We start from the raw sequence: 19,000 nt of genomic DNA on the forward strand, positions 1-19,000 counted from the left end.
AACTTGAGTTCCGTAACACTGATCCACACTTAGTAAAAATGTAGATTTACCTTCCATATCCGTAAACAATGTGTCAATTACTGCAAGCTATTGGCACAGCAAGTCTCTTTCTCCGTCCACTTCAAAGTTCAACTGCGCATGCGTTATTAGATTCATTGATTTAATTGATTTTTTTGCTCAACTGGCATATATATATATACATAGTCTGTTATAAAGTTAATATATATCCAATTTTGCTATTGAACTAGTTAAATTACAACTATATATAATTTGGGCATGTGGCAGCCTGACCAGGCTAAAATGGTTCTGTTGTCAGTACTTAGTCCAGCTAGATGGCAAATACTTTCCACAATATATTGCAAAGACTAACACTATCCTTATGTAGAGAAATACCTAAAAATGCCTGAAAACTGAAAGCAATTAATGTGGATTTAAAGTTTCAGTTCAGAACTAAATTAATATAATATATAGTAAATCCATTGAAAGATCCATGACAACACAATCTTCTAATTGCACAATAATTAGTCACAAACATGTGACACACACTTTTTTATAGGATTACAGTGGTTATTGACCTTTGATGATGTATAATTCATTGTTGGTTGATTTAACCAATATAGTTGTAGTTTAACAGATAACATATAGCAAACTTAAAAATAAATATACTACTGTTTGGGTTACTTTTGTCCTATGGAATTGACTGTTTACAAAATGATAATTATATAGTGTAATAATAATTATTATTCTATTCAAATTACATATATCAATATTATTAACTTTCAAAGGAAACAAATTATTATCATCAATAAAATCAATGTTAATACCTTTTAAAATTATCATGATCTGTGTATATAGTATGATATGGTTTTTCTTCATTTTGACTGTTACCAGAAATATAATTTCAAGGGATTGATAATTATTAAATGACTTAAACACAGTTTTCATTAATTGGAAGACTCTGTACTACAGCAACACAAAAGATACAGCTGTTTAAATGCTGATGAATGTTGTAGGAAAGTCACAATATCTTGGAGACAACAGAACTGAATTTTAACATAATTCCTCCAAAGCTTATATGATTTTGTTGACCATACTGTCCATGACTACAATGATGTCATAGATATTCTGGCAACGCTCTTTTTACAAGTGTAGTCTATTAAAAGTTTATTTAGTGTGGATTGATAACACATATCATATATTATAGCAGTTACTTTTGCTAGCTCTACTCAATTAAAGGTGTTGTAACAGGTATATATATATAGTTGAATCAAACAACATTTAGTTTTGTGCTGTGTTGCTCAGATGTATAAAAAAAAAAAAAAGATATGGTATACTCTCCAGGATGTAGTCATAATATTGTACCAAAATTAACATGAGAGTAAAAGCAATGGGGACAGCTATCCATACTCTTATCTCTACAAAGGGTATATGTATAATAGATATTTAATGACTTCAATGACATCTTCAATTAAGGAAGAGGCATTGTTGTCAATAACTTATAATCATGTTACAATATAATACATCATTGTTATTAATTTTTGTCCATTACTATTGTAATATCATCAAAACAATTCATATAATACATTAACAACTGCGGTGGTGATCAAAGTTTCATCCCAATCAAACAGTATCAATCAAACTTAAACAATATGGGCTCCTACTATTATTAAGACATTATATAGAGAAACAATATCATCATTTTTTTCCTAGTAAATGTATATAATAGATATTTGATGACCTTGATATGATTCAAATTTTGTTTATAAAATATAATAATTTTATTTTATTATTAATTGGAGAGACATAAAAATGATAACCAGCTACAACAATCTTTTGAATAAAGGCAACACTTGTTTCACATGGAGAATAATATAATATAAGTATCAAGAATTATAAAGTACTGAAATTTCCATACCGAAAAAAAACTGGCAGTCTATTTGTAATAGTAGCAATAGGTGCCAGTGTAAGAGTATAAATAGTAACGAGTATAATAATAATAATAAGAATAAGAATAAGAATAGTAGAAGCTGGTACGTAACGATAATAGTAGTAGCAATAGCGGTAATAGCTATAATAGCTATTGCTTGATGTTGCAGCTGACACTGATGCTGCTACGACAATAACGACGAGTGCAATGACCCACCATATAATGGACACAATATTGAGGATCAAAGCAACACGAGCTTTAGATTGAGCTCCTTCCAAATCACCTCGTGCCTCAGCATCACGAGCCTACATATATAAAAATTATATCATTCTATAAGCTATATAGTCTTTGAAAATAATACTTACACTTATAGCAAAAGATAATAGCTGGAATAGTACAGAACAGTGAGTACCAAGTCCCACAGAAAAAGCAAATGAATGTCAACACAATGGACAATGTCAAGTAGTGGTCTCCAGTAAGACGAATAACAGTCTGTGACACCACTGGAGTTGGTTGTGATGATACAACAACTACATTAGAAGTCTATAGACAATAAGAACAAGTGATCTCTCATTTATTATGTAAAAAGACAACTCACAGACTGTTGAGTAGCAGTTGGAGCAACCTGAGCAGCTGGAATATATGCCTGCTGTGGATAATAAGGAGGAGGAATATCTATCAAAAAAGTATATTTTAACTTAATGATACAATAGTTAACTTTTTCTACCTTGTATCCTGCCTGGAGAGGGTATCCTTGTTGTGGAACATAACCTTGTTGTGGAATATAACCTTGTTGTGGTAGATAACCTTGTTGTGGTATATAATACCCTGCTATATAAGCAGAGGGATACTCACACACGTGTACTAATATTGTATACAAATCTAATATTTACAATTACTTGTCCAATAATCTACTAGTACATGTAGTAGTAGGTAGGTACGCTTGCAATGCGTAGGTGTAACATTTATAATATATAAAAACTTATAGCGTACTTGAGGTGGATAAACTGGTACTGGTACCTAAGTAAAGAAAGAGAATGAATGCTAGCTTACTTGATGGTGTTTGTGCATGATGACAAAAAAAAAACATGAAATAAAGACTTATAATTGACTCATCAGTAACAATAACATGAAGTCTAATAGCAAAGCTTAAGTTATATTACATATTTTATATGATTCCATTAGCAACTAACGTAATAATTGCATACCTTAGACGATTACATAATCTCATATTGAAAGCATAAAGATGCATATATTATCTAATAAGGCTTAATCATGCATGTAACCATTGAATTTGTAAAACAAGTGGTGTCTATTAATTCGCAAAACATGATTTTGATTAAAGATCACAAAGACTCTTTCAGATCTAGACACTAAGGACATTTATAATTGTATTCTGTCACTTTGAGGATGTTTGTAAACTAAAAACAGAATTCATTTCTTATTTTACTTATGACAGATTTAGTGTATTAGTGATAGAAAATGCATGTCTGGGATGATCGTTAATTGCAATCTGGTTGCTGCTACTTTGGTGAGTCTGTATATGACCTCAAACAGGACACATTTTATTGACGTCACTTGTTGTCAAACGATATGCAAATTCTGTCTGGCTCACAAGACCAGTCTCTCGTGTATACCGTGTTTTAGTCTCACATGACCAGACGCATAGGAAAGTACGTCTGGGAAAACTGCTATAGATCAACTTGAGTTCTGTAACACTGATACACACTTAGTAAACATGTAGATTTACCTTCCATATCGGTAAACAATGTGTCAATTAGTTACTGCAAACTACTGGCACAGTAAGTCTCTGTCGTCCACTTCAAAGTTCAGCTGCGCATGCGTTATTAAATCATTAATTTAATTGATTTTTTGCTCAACAGGCATATATAATATTATTATATAATCTGTTATAAAGTTACATGTATCCAAATTTGCTATTGAACTAGTTAAATTACAACTATATATGATTTGGGCATGTGGCAGCCTGACCAGGCTAACCTGTTCTGTTGTCAGTAGTCTAGCTATAATAGATGGCAAATACTTTCCAGAATATATTGCAAAGATTAACACTATCCTTATGTACAGAAATACCTAAAAATGCTTGAAAACTGAAAGCAATTAATGTGGATTTAAAGTTTCAGTTCAGAACTAAATTAATATAATATATAGTAAATCCATTGAAAGATCCATGACAACACAATCTTCTAATTGCACAATAATTTAGTCACAAAACATGTGACACACACTTTTTTACAGGATTACACTGGTTATTCACCTTTGATGATGTATAATTCATTGATTGGTTGATTTAACCAAAATAGTTGTGGTTTAACAGATAACATGTAGCAAACTGAAAATAAATATACTACTGTTTGGATTACTTTTGTCCTATGGAATTGACTGTTTACAAAATAATAATTATATAATGTAATAATTTTTTATTATTCTATTCAAATTACATATATCAATATTATTAAACTTTCAAAGGAAAAAAATAATGTCATCAATAAATCAATGTTAATGTTAGTACTTGTTTAAATTATCATGATCTGTGTATATTGTATGATATGGTTTTTCATCATTTTGACTGTTGCCAGAAATATGGTTTTAAGGGATTGATGATTATTAAATGATTTAATGATTTAAACACAGTTTTCATTAGTTGGAAGACTCTGTAATACAGCAACAAAAGATAAAGATACAGCTGTTTTAATGATGATGAATGTTATTAATTCTTGTCCATTACTATTGTAATATCATCAAAACAATTCATATAATACATTAACAACTGTAGTGGTGATCAAAGCTTCATCCCAATCAAACAGTATCAAGTCAAACTTAAACAATATGGCTCTTACTATTATTAAGACATTATATAGAGAAACAATGTCATCATTTTTTCCTAGTAAATGTATATAATAGATATTTGATGACCTTGATGATTCAAGGTGTCTAATTAATGAAGAAACACTGTTAATGACTTATAATTGTGCTACATCACATCATTGCAGGAAGATATGGTGAATTATTTACATCTGGTGAAGGGAATGTAAGTAGGACAGCTAATGTTAGGAAAGATGTGTCATTGCTATTGCACTGTGCAGCAGATAGAAGATAGTGCTATTAGATTTCAAATACTAGTCAGTAATATCATTGTTTCTTGAAAATATGAAATGATACAATCCTTTTGTCATTATGTAGGTGGAGCATCGTGTTAAAGTTTCATTGTTGTATATACATAAATTAAGGCATAAAATAAGATAATATTTTAGTTTTCACAGAGAGAAGCATATTGATTCTGAAAGCACTTATTCATTGATTTGTTCCATATTAGAAACTATCTGATCCCAAAGAAGTCTTCTGTGAATTATTCACTGTGTTTGACTTTTCATGTATTATTTTAATCATCATTCGTCTCAGAGTCATTGACTGATGCTTCTACAATTGTTGTTGCTACTGAAGGTGCTAACTTTGGTTGAAATCGTCTAGCAATTCTATCCCTATGTGCTTTTTCTTCTTCTTCTGATAAAAGACCTCTCCAAGGATCCTCTAAAATAGATTTGTGAATATAAACGTTCATCATATTCACTGTCATGATGGTGACGCTCTCTTTTAGCTCCCCTTCCTCTATGATAAGGATATCGACGTTTGAACGGCCTGTGTTTGATGTGGTCTGCTATCTGTTTTATGATCATGTATTTGAGGTCTAGAATGATGATAAGTAGCTGGATAATGAGGAGGAAGTGGAGACACATCAGGGGGAAGAGGAAATGGTGGATAATCAGAAGGATACGGGGGATATGGGGGATATTGGGGTGGAGGTGGTCCAGAATACTCAGATGAATGATGTTGATAATGAAGGGAAACCTTGGTCTATATGGTGCTTGGTTACTCATGACTGAATCTATAAACAAAGTGTTAGCAAACGAATTAAATATAAATGTATGAAATGGAGACATACCTCAATTTTGTATCAGTTATAAATAAAGGTGTGGTTTTAATGAATTTAATATATTAATTTTTATTAAGTTATAAATAAAGGTGTGGTTTTAATGAATTTAATATATTAATTTTTATTAAGTAATAGTTAATTAACAGCAGTGTCAAAAATGATAATTTTAAAATCTACACCTCACTCCAGTCTTTCCACAAAGACCTTCATGCACTGAAAATCCAATAATACAAACAGTTACAATTAATGTCATTATACAAACAATAATAAATGCAAAAGAAACTCGTTCATTTTCTAATTTCTTATGATAGTCATCATTCCTGGATGCAATACGAGCCTAAAAAAGAACAGAAAATAAATAGACTTTGCATACACTACTTAGATAAGTTATTTTGAATGAATAGCTCTCAAAAGAATATTATATGGTCTGGTAGAAAGTTCATAGACATGTAGTTCATTGTATATATATGAATGGGCCAGGCAAAGAATTTCTTACTGAATCTCTTAAAGAGATCCAGTAGGAAATGCTTTGGTCACACCAATATAATGAGGTACATGTCTATGAAACTTCTTACCAGATCATAATGTCTTTATACATTTACAATCTAGTATCATTGCCTTTAGTGCAAGGAAAATTGGGAATATGTTTATCCTCACCACTATAGCAAAGTATATACCAGCAATTCCACAACCTAATGCAAAGACATTTAGACACAGTGCTGATACAATAGTCAAGACAACAGCAAGTGTGATGTGATGATCCCACTTTGATGATGACCCCGGTTTTCGCAAACTCAGGGATAGGGATTGTCAGCATCGTCACTTCCTAATGGCTCTCGATTGAATACAATTGTACTGCGAGGTCGTTTATTGGATCTCTAAAAAAATACTTAAAATGACTCAACTAGTTTTATTATTTCCATTATTAAGGTCTTACATTGGTGTGTTGCAGTCCAGGAGCTACATTGTAGGCTGGGTTTTCCATCATCACAGTATTATCATCTGCACCTATGCATTACACGTATATAGTAGCCACTTCGTTAATCAATTCAATGTAGCTTGCAGCAGCTAAAAGGGGTAGCTGCTCCAAGTTCAGCAATGGAGTATTTATAATATGAAGTTGCTAGAAACATGGTTTATTGGGCTTTTAATGTATTTTAACTTAACCTCTAAGTACGTTGTATTGTGATTTTTACGATGTTACATTTATATTTTACTTACTAGCCATGGGTTGAAACAGGATTCAGTACAAAGAGGAGGATTTATCCCTACGAGCCCACCCAGTAACTTTTTGGTGTGTATGAATATTATTGATATTGTTAATTTTTGTCACAGTCCCCACCCACCAATCAAAAAAAGTATTTTGAAACTGCGTTATAATTTTGAAATCTATAGATGTTTAAAAAGTGTCTGAGAATATTATGTCAGATTGTATCCTTGGAGATTATTATATATGCGTTCTTGTTTCACATCGAGCACCTGTAGGTCCACAAAAGTTTCGATAAACAACAAATCCAGTCACACAAATGCTAATAATCCATCCGATAACACTAAATATTGCAAAAACCAAATGCTGTTTTATCATTGGCTTGCATTTCTTCTTTCTTTCCTTCCATTTCTGCTGATCGTGCCTAAAAATGAGGGATTTTATAGACATTGACAATTACTATGAAACAATGTAATTATGGGATATACCTTCACAGAAAAGATGACTGCTGGGATGGCACAGAGTAAGGCAAGAGGATTGCAGAAGATGGCTGATATTATTAGCATTATGACAGAAATGGTGAGGTGACGATTTCCTGGTTTTGAAGGGATATCTGGAGAGGCAGATCGTTTTGTTCCTTTAGGTTCATGATCTACAATTATAGTCTATATAGAGTAAATGAGAAGATAAATTTTTTCTATATAGATATATTGGGGTAGCTATAGAGCATAATATATACACATGTAAACAGAAACATTGAATTTCTGAACATTCAGTGTATCAATGTCTATGTCGCTATTAAATTCTGACCTTCTGATATCCTCTGCCAATTTGACGGCTAGAAACGTCTTGCTCGTAGGGAGTAATGAATCTCGTCTCCATTGCTGTATAAGTTGAGGGTGATGAATCAAACACATTGAAAGTAAAGATAGTAAGATTATTTAAAAACGATATTAATAACAATGAAACTGTTACCTGCCATTGTAATAATATTTCTATTACTTCAATAGTGTGGGTTTGATTGGTACTAGAAGAAAACAGTAAAATCTCGCCGCTACAGTGACAGAGACTAGAGACAGGTGAGGCCTGGAATATTGCCAAGGAAGCCGTATAAATTTACTTCAAGTATTAATACCAGGGCTTACTATGACTAAACTTCCTTTACGTTTGTAGTAAAGTAAGTTTGTAGTGTTGTGCATACTACTACAGCAACAGATAACATATAACTGCTTATAAGGAATAAACCATTCTCTGATATGATATGCGTGTTGATATAGATCAATGATCAGTTGATGTAGGTAAGTAGTATATATAATAGTTTACGTATATGTACACCTACATGTGCGTACTTATGTTGGTTGAATCACACTATAGATATGTTTATTAATACTTACAATAACATTAAAACAAGTGAGAAAATATGTAGGGCTGAAAGGAAAAAAACAATTTCATAAAGATTATATACACAAATCCAATCCAATCCATCAAAAGTCAACACTGCAGTATAATATATAATGTAAATAAAATATTTTACACATTTAATTGTTATTAATAAAATTTGATGATTGATTTTTATAAGGAGATGTATTACAGTATATTCCCTCATCTCCACACTTCACTCTATATGTAACTGTGACTACTATTGTAAACGAAATGATCCAAAACAGCAATACAAAAATATTTAAAGCAAAGGCTATCTTCTCTGTGGATCTCATTGTGTTATAGTGTCCTAAAGCAAATGCTCTTCGTGCCTATAAAATATAAAGAGATGGAGTGTGTTTATAAGGGTATTGAAATATATAATACTTGAGTGAATTGTTAAATGATACTTTATGTATAATAATGACTCACTTTTGCTGCATAAAATATTGCAGGTATGGAACAACAAAGAGCTGGTATACATCCAAACAAGATGCTCAGTAGTGTCAGTATGATTGAGAAAATCAAATAATTGTCATTCATTATACTTGTCTGGTAATAAGATGGCTCAATGATCTGTGGGCTATCTTCTATAACCACTGACGTCATCTGTATATATAGGATAGGGATCAAATGTAGTGATTTTGTCAGTGTTACATGCATTCATTGAGTCCCTGTAATGTAAACTTACTACAAACACATAACTATTAGGTTCACTGACCAGTGCTAAGGTAAATGGAAATTCTAGTGTAGTATGGATGTACATCAAACATTCCCACTCAACATAAAATTGTATAGATTCAAGTATAGTATGGTATGTAATATTATATTCTGAAATGTTATAATATTGTCCTATTTTAGTGGCCTTCCTTATGCTACTGCATTATCCAACAGCACAGATTAAACTGATTTACATCCAATTATTACTATAAAACTTACATGTGTAGGTAATAGGTAATTATTGTAATCACATGTCTACTATTCTGCTATGTACCTCATCAGATGATAGTGACTTTGAAACTCTGACTGACGAGTAAGAGAGATGAAATGGGCGCTGTGAGGAGCAGGAAGAGGATAGCTTGAACTAGAGAGAACCAAAGGTGTTGCTACATTAGCTAAAATTATAGAGAGTATTATGTATAAACTATATTACATGACTTATTGGAATGTACAGCTACTGTTACAGAGTTAGCTAGTGCAGGTATGGATTAGTGATGAGATGCCAGTCCACATTGTATAGTAAGTCTATTATATACTGACATCAATTATAACAATCTACAATATTGTACTTCACAAGAATCACTACTTAGTTACTTACGTTCATCCATTGCTCAGCAGAACAGGAGGAGTGGCTGGTTATAATTATTTATAACTTCTAGGAGGAGGAGTGTGATGGCTAAAAGAATGCTCGAGTTTAGCAAAGGAAAGATGGCATCTTTTAAGAGCTGCTCTACTAAACAAGAGGACGTCAGGATGTTCCATAGACTCAACCAGTTCTGCTAGTGTCAGAAGATTCTCAACTTTTGACTTGTTCAATGTCCAAGCTATAACAAAACCATTACCTCAACATTTAGAAACTAGTTCTCAATCTGTCCAGTGGGTTATCCTACCACTATACTGGTACAACACCAAATCACAAAGATATTGATGTCAATGTGGCAATCATATCACAGGAGTTTACATTGCAGGAAGTATTTGGTTTTAATAACACAGGCAACGTTTGCATATGGCCATCTGAAGAAGTAATGGCATTTTATTGTATGGAAAACTCCCTATCATTTAGAGGACTAAGTGTGTGTGAACTTGGTGCTGGCATGACTGGACTAGCAGGTATAATGTTGGCGGCAACCCAAGGTCCCACACGAAGTGATCTTAACTGATGGCAATGAAAAATCTGTTGACAATTTAAAAACTATTATACATGCTAATGGTTTCAAGTCTCCATCAGTTGCAGTTAGTAACCTATGTTGGGATGCAAGTAGACTTGAATCAGACTTTAGTTGTTTTATAAGACGTTTTGATGTCCTTTTGTGTGCTGATTGTCTCTTCTTCACAACAGTTCATAAAGATTTGGTGGTTGTGATGCAACGACTCTTAAAATGCAATGGAAGAGTATATATTTTGCTCCAGATCGAAATGGTACCTTTGAAATGTTCTGTGAAGTAGCGGAGGAATATTTTCATGTAGAGCTTATAGACTGTTATCATGAACTAGTTAAACAAAGGCATTCACAGTACATAAGAGAACTGCAAACTTATGATCCAAATATTCACTATCCAAAATGTGTAGTGTTGCATTTGAAATAAAATTGTCATTTATATAATTGACATTGACATGATAGAGATATAAATACCAAATTCTTTTGGTTAGTATTTCATAATGACGACGTGCAGGTTGGTTGATATGAACTGGTTTGTTAAAGGAGTTAAAAATAATGTATAATGTTATCCATATAGACTTATAAATATATTATATAACAAAATCCACAGACAAATTTATAGCACTTCACTTCCAGTCCATCTGAAAATATTTGTAACATATTATACACAGCATGTTCATGTAGATCAGCCAAATCTGGGGGAGAGGAAGAGGCACTATGACTCATAACAAAATAAGATTTTTTTAATATTGAACACCCTACAAATGTTAATGCTACATTATGCTTGACAAACAGGCTTGGGGTGAAATACATTGAATATATATATATTATTATATATATATATATATATATATATATATATATATATATATATATATATATATATATATATATATATATATATGTACATATATATATATATATATATATATATATAATATATACATACATACATACATATATATATATATATATATACACATATATATATATAAGTATTTAATTACAGTTAAATATATATATGTGTGTATATATATATATTATTATATATATATATATATAATAATATATATATATATATATATATATATATATATATATATATATATATGTATATGTATATGTATATATGTGTGTTCAGGCTCTTGTGGGGCGGGAGTGTATCAGTTATGAATCTCATTAAGGGGGTAACTATGAATATGATTACTAGCAAGTTGGGTGGATCAAAATAAAATATTTTGTAGGATAGTATAAATAAGTATTTGAAAAGTATTTAAATACTTTTCAAAGTAATTGTATTTGAAATATATTCTTGCTAGAAGTATTTGTATTTTGTATTTCATATTATTTGTATTTAAATACTATTCAATGTATTTGACACCATCCCTATTGACAACTAGATATTTGTTGACAACTAGATATTTTTCGATATTAATGGTCATAGATTGTGGGAAATGAACGGTCATTCTGGGAAATTAATATCAATAAATTTCAGTTCAAGTACAACAATTGTTAGTGATTAAATATGATGTTACCTGCTGGTTCAAAATCTTTAGTATTGATACCAATTTTGGTCATAAATTCATATGCCACCTTCCAATTATCTTGTCTATGAATTTTGATCTTTGGATTTTGTTTAAATCTTGGTGCTTTCTTCCCTGAGGCATTCTAAAAATAGCAACAAATGATACAAAATGCATGACATCATATAACTTACAGCTAATGCTAAAATTAGAATAACACCATCTGCTATTGATTTGAATAAATCATCAACTTGAGGTTTGCCTATTGTTATCATTTGTGCATTAAGCCACTGCAAACATTTCTGTTAACAGGTAAAGATGCTATCACTCACTGTACATGAATGATAAATCAAATACAAACCTTCTCTGCTGCTTCTTGCTTGACTCCAGATGTGATAAGAGTCTAATAATAGCAAACATATTATACATTTACATATGACATATGTTGTAAAAAAATGTTTGATAGTACCTTCCATTTTTTAATTATTCTCTTTTTTAATTTGCGCTGATAGTATTTATGAGCCTCGAGAATTCTTTCTTCAGCCTCAGCTTCAGCTTCATTTTTGGCTTGGATCCAAGCCAGAAAGCATTAGCCAGAAGATCTATAATAGTCAACAAGTAATACATAAACATATAAAGAAAAGAATATGAGTACCTCTTCTGTGACCAAATGCCATTTGTTCGGCTATTTCTCTCTACAAACAAATCATTTATTAACTATTGCACAAGAAATACAAACATACAGCTTCTCTTAGTTGACGAACGTATGCTCTCCATGCTGATATTACTCTCCTTTTTGCTACAATTTTCTTAAAAAAGATCAGCCATTTCTTGTTTATTGTCCTAGATATTGTATCAATCATATAATATATTCTATAGCTATGGAACTCTCTGCTTACAGCTTGATAGACAGTTTCATGTTGAATTTCCGCAATGGTATCCAATGTAATAATAGGCTTACGAAAAATGGATGGATAGCGTTGGTTCTTCATTCTTTGCATGACTTCCTTGGCAATTCTGGCCCCGTGAATCCCCATGTTACGAGCCATTATTGGCCTATCTCCATCTTCTAATTCCTCATTGGAGTCTTCCTCGGATGATTCTGTCTCTTCTTCAGAGCTACTTGTGAAACTGCTGTCATCACTGCCATCCTCATGCATGAACTGTTCTTTAACATGAACATCAATGGCTGGTTGTCTTTGTAATTTTGGTCTATTGGGTTGTAATACACCTTGTGAAGGAACCAGAAACAATGATCCCTGTGGTGGTGTGATTTGCCTTCTCATTGCAATAACATTTTGCTCAGTTTCTTGCATTGATGGCGAGTCTGGTGGTGAATTGGTATGATTAGATTGTAAGGCTTTTTGGTTCTCTCCCTTGTGATGAGTTCAAAGCATGATTTAACTGGTTCATAAAACTAGAGGGAAGTGGAGTGTCTCGCTTTCAAGAGGAAGTGGTGGGGGTCTGTTCACTTTGCTACGAGCACTTACTGCTTTTACAATAGGAGCAGTTGGTGTTGTTGTGTTCCTGCTTTCATCAGTGGGGGATACTTGTACTGGAGGTGGTGGAGCAGCTCTGATTGGTTTTGTTGTTGGTATTCCTCCTGTTGTATTTGAAGGCGAAATCTTTGGGGAGTTTGCAGGTTGAGACAGTTCTTGACTTCTCTTTGGTGGAAGATCGGATTTAGGAATTATGAAGTCGTCAAGAGAAGGAATGGATGTGTCTTGGTGCTGTTGTCCTAATGATCGTCTCTGTCTTGGTGAGGGAGTCTTGGCAGGTTCAGCAGTAAGATTTTTGTTAATAGCACTTGGAACTTCTGACAACTCCTTTTTCTTTCGTTTTCTAGCCTTTGCAAGTTTAGACTGTGTTAGTTTCTTGTTCTTCTCACTATCGTCAGAATCACTTCCATCATCATCATCATAATGGTCATCATAAGCATCTCGTCCCCAGTTTGTTTTTTGCTGGAGTTCTTCCTTCAATGACATATTAGGTTTTGGTCTAGAATGGGCAACTCTACTCCTGCCCAGTAGGAACTCAACAGATGGAGGAGATGGAGGATTTGGAATGGTCCACTGATAAGGATCAGCACTGGGTCGTCGTGGTTGTGCAGCTGACTAGAGTCCCAACTTTTTGAATGTGGTAAATTTCCTGGGGTATTGCCTCTTTTTCTGAGCAACTTTGAAATCCATACAGAACCTCTTTTATTTTGAGCACTACTATTGAACACAGTAACTTAAAACTTCTTCTCTTCAGTTGCTTACCTTGCATCCATATCATCAACAGTTCTTTTAACATTGACAAATCTCTGAGAAGAATCCCCACTCTATTGTAACAAACAGTCTTATTGATTACATAATTCAAATCACTCACTGATACTGATCTTGGTAGTGATCTAGCTTTCTCTTTTTTTACCACATTAGGCTAATAAAAAAGTCAAAAATCACAATACAATCATGAATTAAGTCGGTTAACAACCTGCATTGCTGTATCACCTAGTTGAGATGCAAGCTCTCGTTGGCCCTCTTGACTGTATCTTCAAAGGATTTTAGACTTTCCATAATTGAAGATCATCCTCATGTCTTTCCTTGATAAATTGAGAACGTATTTCCTAAAATTGAGTAGTCAATTAAAAATTAATGTCTGAGGCAATAAAATTAAGATTGCTAATTATTTTTAAATCATAGATAGTCAATAATGATTGCTTGTATATCCAGGGTTCATTTAGGGGGGGGGCATTTTGCCCCCCCCCCCCCCCCCCCTTGTCCACTTTTCTAAATGAAACCCTGATATCCTTACCATTTCTTGCTCTTCTTGTTCCTTCATAAGTGCCTCCTTTTTTCTCTTTCGTTCTGCCTCCTCTTTAGCAAGTTTCTCTTCAAACGTCGACGTTTCTGTTCAGCTTCTGTCATAATGGTATCATTTTCAAAAGTTTCTTGCTCCTGACTCAGAAGCTCTATCTCTTCCTTGTCCATTAGATCATGAAGAGTCTAACCAATACAAGCTAAATAACCATGACTAGAGCACAAGTGACTTACTTCCCATTGTCCTGACCCTCCTCCCTGTATATTATCTATAATGTACTCATCATCATCGTAAGCACTCACTGGCATCTTAAAACGAGTAAGTTTAAAATGGTATAATATTGATTCCACTCACCATGTGTGGTGGAGCATGTCTGTATTTGTCCATCATTTGTCCTTGAGTGGGTTTACTGCGCTGAAGCTTAGCTCCATGACCTGCAGGCTAGATTAGAAAACAAAAAATGTTACATAAAAAAATATTAAAACTAGATACTGCAAATATCTGTGCATGATGAACTTACAGCAGTAGTAAACACTTCCATTTATTCTACTTTTCATTAAAGATTTGATGTAGTTATCAAGGTATGAAGCACATTTATGGTGTCCATGTTTTGAGGCAAGATCTCGAGGTGTGTTGCCTTCAATATCACATAAAGTTGGATCTGCATTATAGTCACATAGCAATTTTATTGCCCTAATATGGAAGATAGAAATTCTATTGCAAAATTACATTAAACTCACATAATGTGGCCATTTTCTGCTGCATCATGCAAAGGAGTACTGTGGTAATAGTCTCTCTCACTCCCAGTACATTCATTCTGCTGTAGTAACCAATGAATAATCTCCAAATGATCTATAAAGAATAACTAAAAGTCTTAAATAAATAAGGTATGACTTACTTTCTGCAGCAGCAAAATGCAATGAACAAGCTCCTTCAGAGGTTCTCAAACCACTGGGAGCTGTGGCTAATCCAAATTGAAATAAGAATTGAACGACATTAGTATGACCAGCAATGGTAGCTGCATGAAGAGGTGCTAAGCCTTGTCGATTAGCTACAGTTGGATCACCACCACCTTTTGTTGCTAACCAGTGAACAATGTTAATATGGCCGGCGTGAGCAGCATGGTACAGTGGAGTAGAGCCAGCTTTTTGTCCTTTGCATTGACAAGCTTCATTGGTTGATTGTGATGACGAAAGGCAAACCCTACTAACCAACGAAGGACATCGAGATGGTTTTTTGCTGCTGCTAAATGAAATGGAGTAACACCATTTTTAGCAACAGCATCAACAGGAGCTAGAGCTTCAGCTACCAACCATTGTACTACTTTAAGATGGCCACTCTGTGCTGCCCAATGAAGAGGAGTTGCTGCATTGTTGTCAAGGTCATTAGGACCAGCTTGCGTTCTGCTCAAAAGGTATCGTAGACACTCAAGGTTACCTGTTCCTGCTGCATCGTGGGCTGGAGTGGCTCCATTCCTTGCTTTAAAGACATCACCAGATTTCACAACATTATTCTCAACCAAGTAAATAAGGACGGATATCTGTCCTTTCCTGGCTGCAACATGCAGAGCTGTCACTTCATGATCATCCTTGATGAGAGTACCAATTGTTTCCAGGGTGTATATGAGACAGCCAACATGACCTGCTCCTGCAGCCTCCAGCTGAGGATAGCGAGTTTTGGAACAAGTTGCGCAGAGTCCCTTACGAGCTGATCTGAGGACTCGGCGTAGAGACGCGAAGCTCATTGTATTCTCGGAGAAGTTTAATAGATATTAGACTCGCCCTTCAAAATAATACAAGTGTGGGTGGGGCTGGTCTCTATTAATAGTTTTATGCAAAACAAAAAGGTGGGGTCTCAGTCACGTGAGAATGAGGTAAATAGTAAATCTATTCATAGAGATAATGGCTGAAGAATCATCTAAATTTACATATGGTATAAAAGGCAAGAAGCTGTTCGTCATTGGACTAATCATTGCAGTGCTGTGTGTACTCTCTTATATCTATATACACAATGCTAGAGTTAGATCTGTCAGTTTTAACCTATCATTAGTTAACACTAATACAAGTAGTACCAGTACACAAAAGTTTCCAGCTGGTGCTATTATAATTGGAGTCAAGAAAGGTGGTACAAGAGCTTTGATTTCTATGATGGATGAACATCCAAATATCAAGACTGCACGGGGGAGAGGTCCACTTCTTTGATCGTGATCTCAACTTCAAAAAAGGCCTGAATTGGTATGAACGCAAAATTACCTCATACTAGTGCAGGAGAGATAGCAGTTGAAAAATCACCAAGCTATTTTATAGGGCCAAAAGTACCAGGAAGAATAGCACAAATGTCAAAGACTGTTAAGTTAATATGATTGTGAGAGATCCTGTTACTAGAGCAATTTCAGACTACACACAACTTGATGCAAAAAAACAACGGAAAAAAAGAATTAGACTACATTTGAAAAGTCAATTTTCAAACAAGATGGCACCTTCAGACAATCTAGTAGTATTATCAAAGTAAGTCTGTATGACGTACACTATAAGAGATGGCTACAATATTTTCCGAAAGATCAAATCTTAATAGTTAGTGGAGATAAAACTTATACAGATCCTGTGAAAGAAGTAACTAGAGTGGAACAATTTCTCAATGTCCCTACCTATTTTAAACCTGACATGTTCTATTTTAATAAAACACAAAAGGTTTTTATTGTTGGACAAGAGCTATTGGCAATAGCCAGATACGTTGTTTGGGTAGTAATAAAGGGAGAAAAACACCCACAAGTACCAGAAAAGACACTATCAAGATTGAGACAGTTCTTTAAACTCATATGGAACAATTTTGTATGTTGGCTCATGTAAATTTTGACATGGTGTCATCTTTAATTTATTTTCTTACTGCAATGAATGCTTTTATTTTTTATATTTAAATATTGTCCACAACATTGATTTTTGTAAAAAAAAAGCTTCCAGTTGAAGTAAGTAATAATGTTTTAAGTGACTAAAAGACCAGCTAATAATACAGACAAGTAATTAAAAATTTTAAGAGACTAAAAAAAACCAGCTAAAACAATATGGACATAAGTATAGCATATTGAAATGTCTGTCTATTCATATTCTGTTCCATATGTAATACTGATGTTACCAGGATGAATATATGTAGCATGAAAACCATGAATTGGTGTCAAGTACAACTACATAAGATATGAATGAAGTGAATTAGAATTGTCTGTACAATCAAATACACTGTATAATACGTTACTTGTTAAAACTCACTTATGTCTCCTGTATGAACTGTGATGTTGAATATTGAACAGTCATTCTCACATTCTGGAGGAGGAGCTAGCGTCCAAGTCTTTGTTCCAGAGAGTTGAGCTTGCCATGATGGCCTACCTACCCAATCAATCTACAAGAGAGAGAGAGAGAGAGAGAGAGAGAGAGAGAGGAGCGGGAGAGAGAGGAGAGAGAGAGAGAGAAGAGAGAGAAGTATGTAAGACTATTACTAACACTATTTTCATACATGTAAAACTAGCTCAGGCCCTGGTGATCCCATAAAGATCCAAGCAAGATGTGAGTCAGATGCTTAGGTGGTAAAAAGTAGGGCTCTTTCAAATGTTTCCTTAATTCCTCACCAATAAAGGGATCAGTTGTACTCCTAGAGAACAATGGATCCATTAGAATACTAGAGTGGACTTACTTACCATCCTATGTACCATTTTTCTCCTTTCATTGCGGCACGTTCATTGTTAAGACTCATGAACTCATCTAGCTTATGAATACTTGAGCTATACGGGAAAAACTGACCATCACTTTTATCGTGATCAATGGCTTCTGGTTTCTGCATGTACAAGTCCTTGAAGAAATGATACGAGAAAGTATGTATCGCCGACCAGTCAGAGGCAGCCCCTTTCATCAAGACAGGCTGTAAAGAAAATGCATGCTCATTCATAAACTGTATTATAGATATATTGTATATCTCCATGACTCGAGTTATGTTACGACACTTCGTACAGTCAAGTAAGGGCACTGTGAATTCACTCAGTACAGGCTGAGCTAAAAGACATGGATCGGACAGGTATAGAATATAGAATCTTTGAAATAGGAATACGAGAATGAGTCCTATGGGAAATCCGATACAAAAGAAGCCATAGAAAAGTAGGCACTTTTTGTAGTGACGATGTAGTACGTCTTTTTTTTCGGTGATGGCGTACATGAAGTTCTTTTGAAAATTGAGTAAGCATTTATCGATATCAATCCTCCGTTAGTCCAGATTTTCGAGCAGCTTCAAAGACTCTCTTCTA

At 33.8% G+C, this 19,000-nt stretch overlaps 1 protein-coding gene and 2 pseudogenes across 1 annotated transcript; 1 reads left to right on the forward strand and 2 right to left on the reverse strand.

The window, feature by feature from the left end:
- Nucleotides 1-14,729: 14,729 nt before the first annotated feature.
- On the reverse strand, nt 14,730-16,456 carry LOC121391800 (espin-like). The gene is made up of 3 exons (XM_041523298.1): nt 15,799-16,456; nt 15,067-15,146; nt 14,730-14,897 (listed from the first exon to the last, which is right to left on the reverse strand). Exons 1-3 carry the CDS (start codon nt 16,454-16,456, stop codon nt 14,730-14,732), a joined length of 906 nt encoding a protein of 301 aa, XP_041379232.1.
- A 157-nt stretch (nt 16,457-16,613) lies between these two features.
- LOC121391802 lies at nt 16,614-17,561 on the forward strand (annotated as a pseudogene).
- Nucleotides 17,562-17,806: 245 nt separating this feature from the next.
- Nucleotides 17,807-18,621, reverse strand: LOC121391803 (annotated as a pseudogene).
- Nucleotides 18,622-19,000: the final 379 nt, after the last annotated feature.

This window comes from Gigantopelta aegis, unplaced genomic scaffold (genome assembly GCF_016097555.1).
Source record: "Gigantopelta aegis isolate Gae_Host unplaced genomic scaffold, Gae_host_genome ctg2976_pilon_pilon, whole genome shotgun sequence".
Lineage (NCBI taxonomy): Eukaryota > Metazoa > Mollusca > Gastropoda > Neomphalida > Peltospiridae > Gigantopelta > Gigantopelta aegis.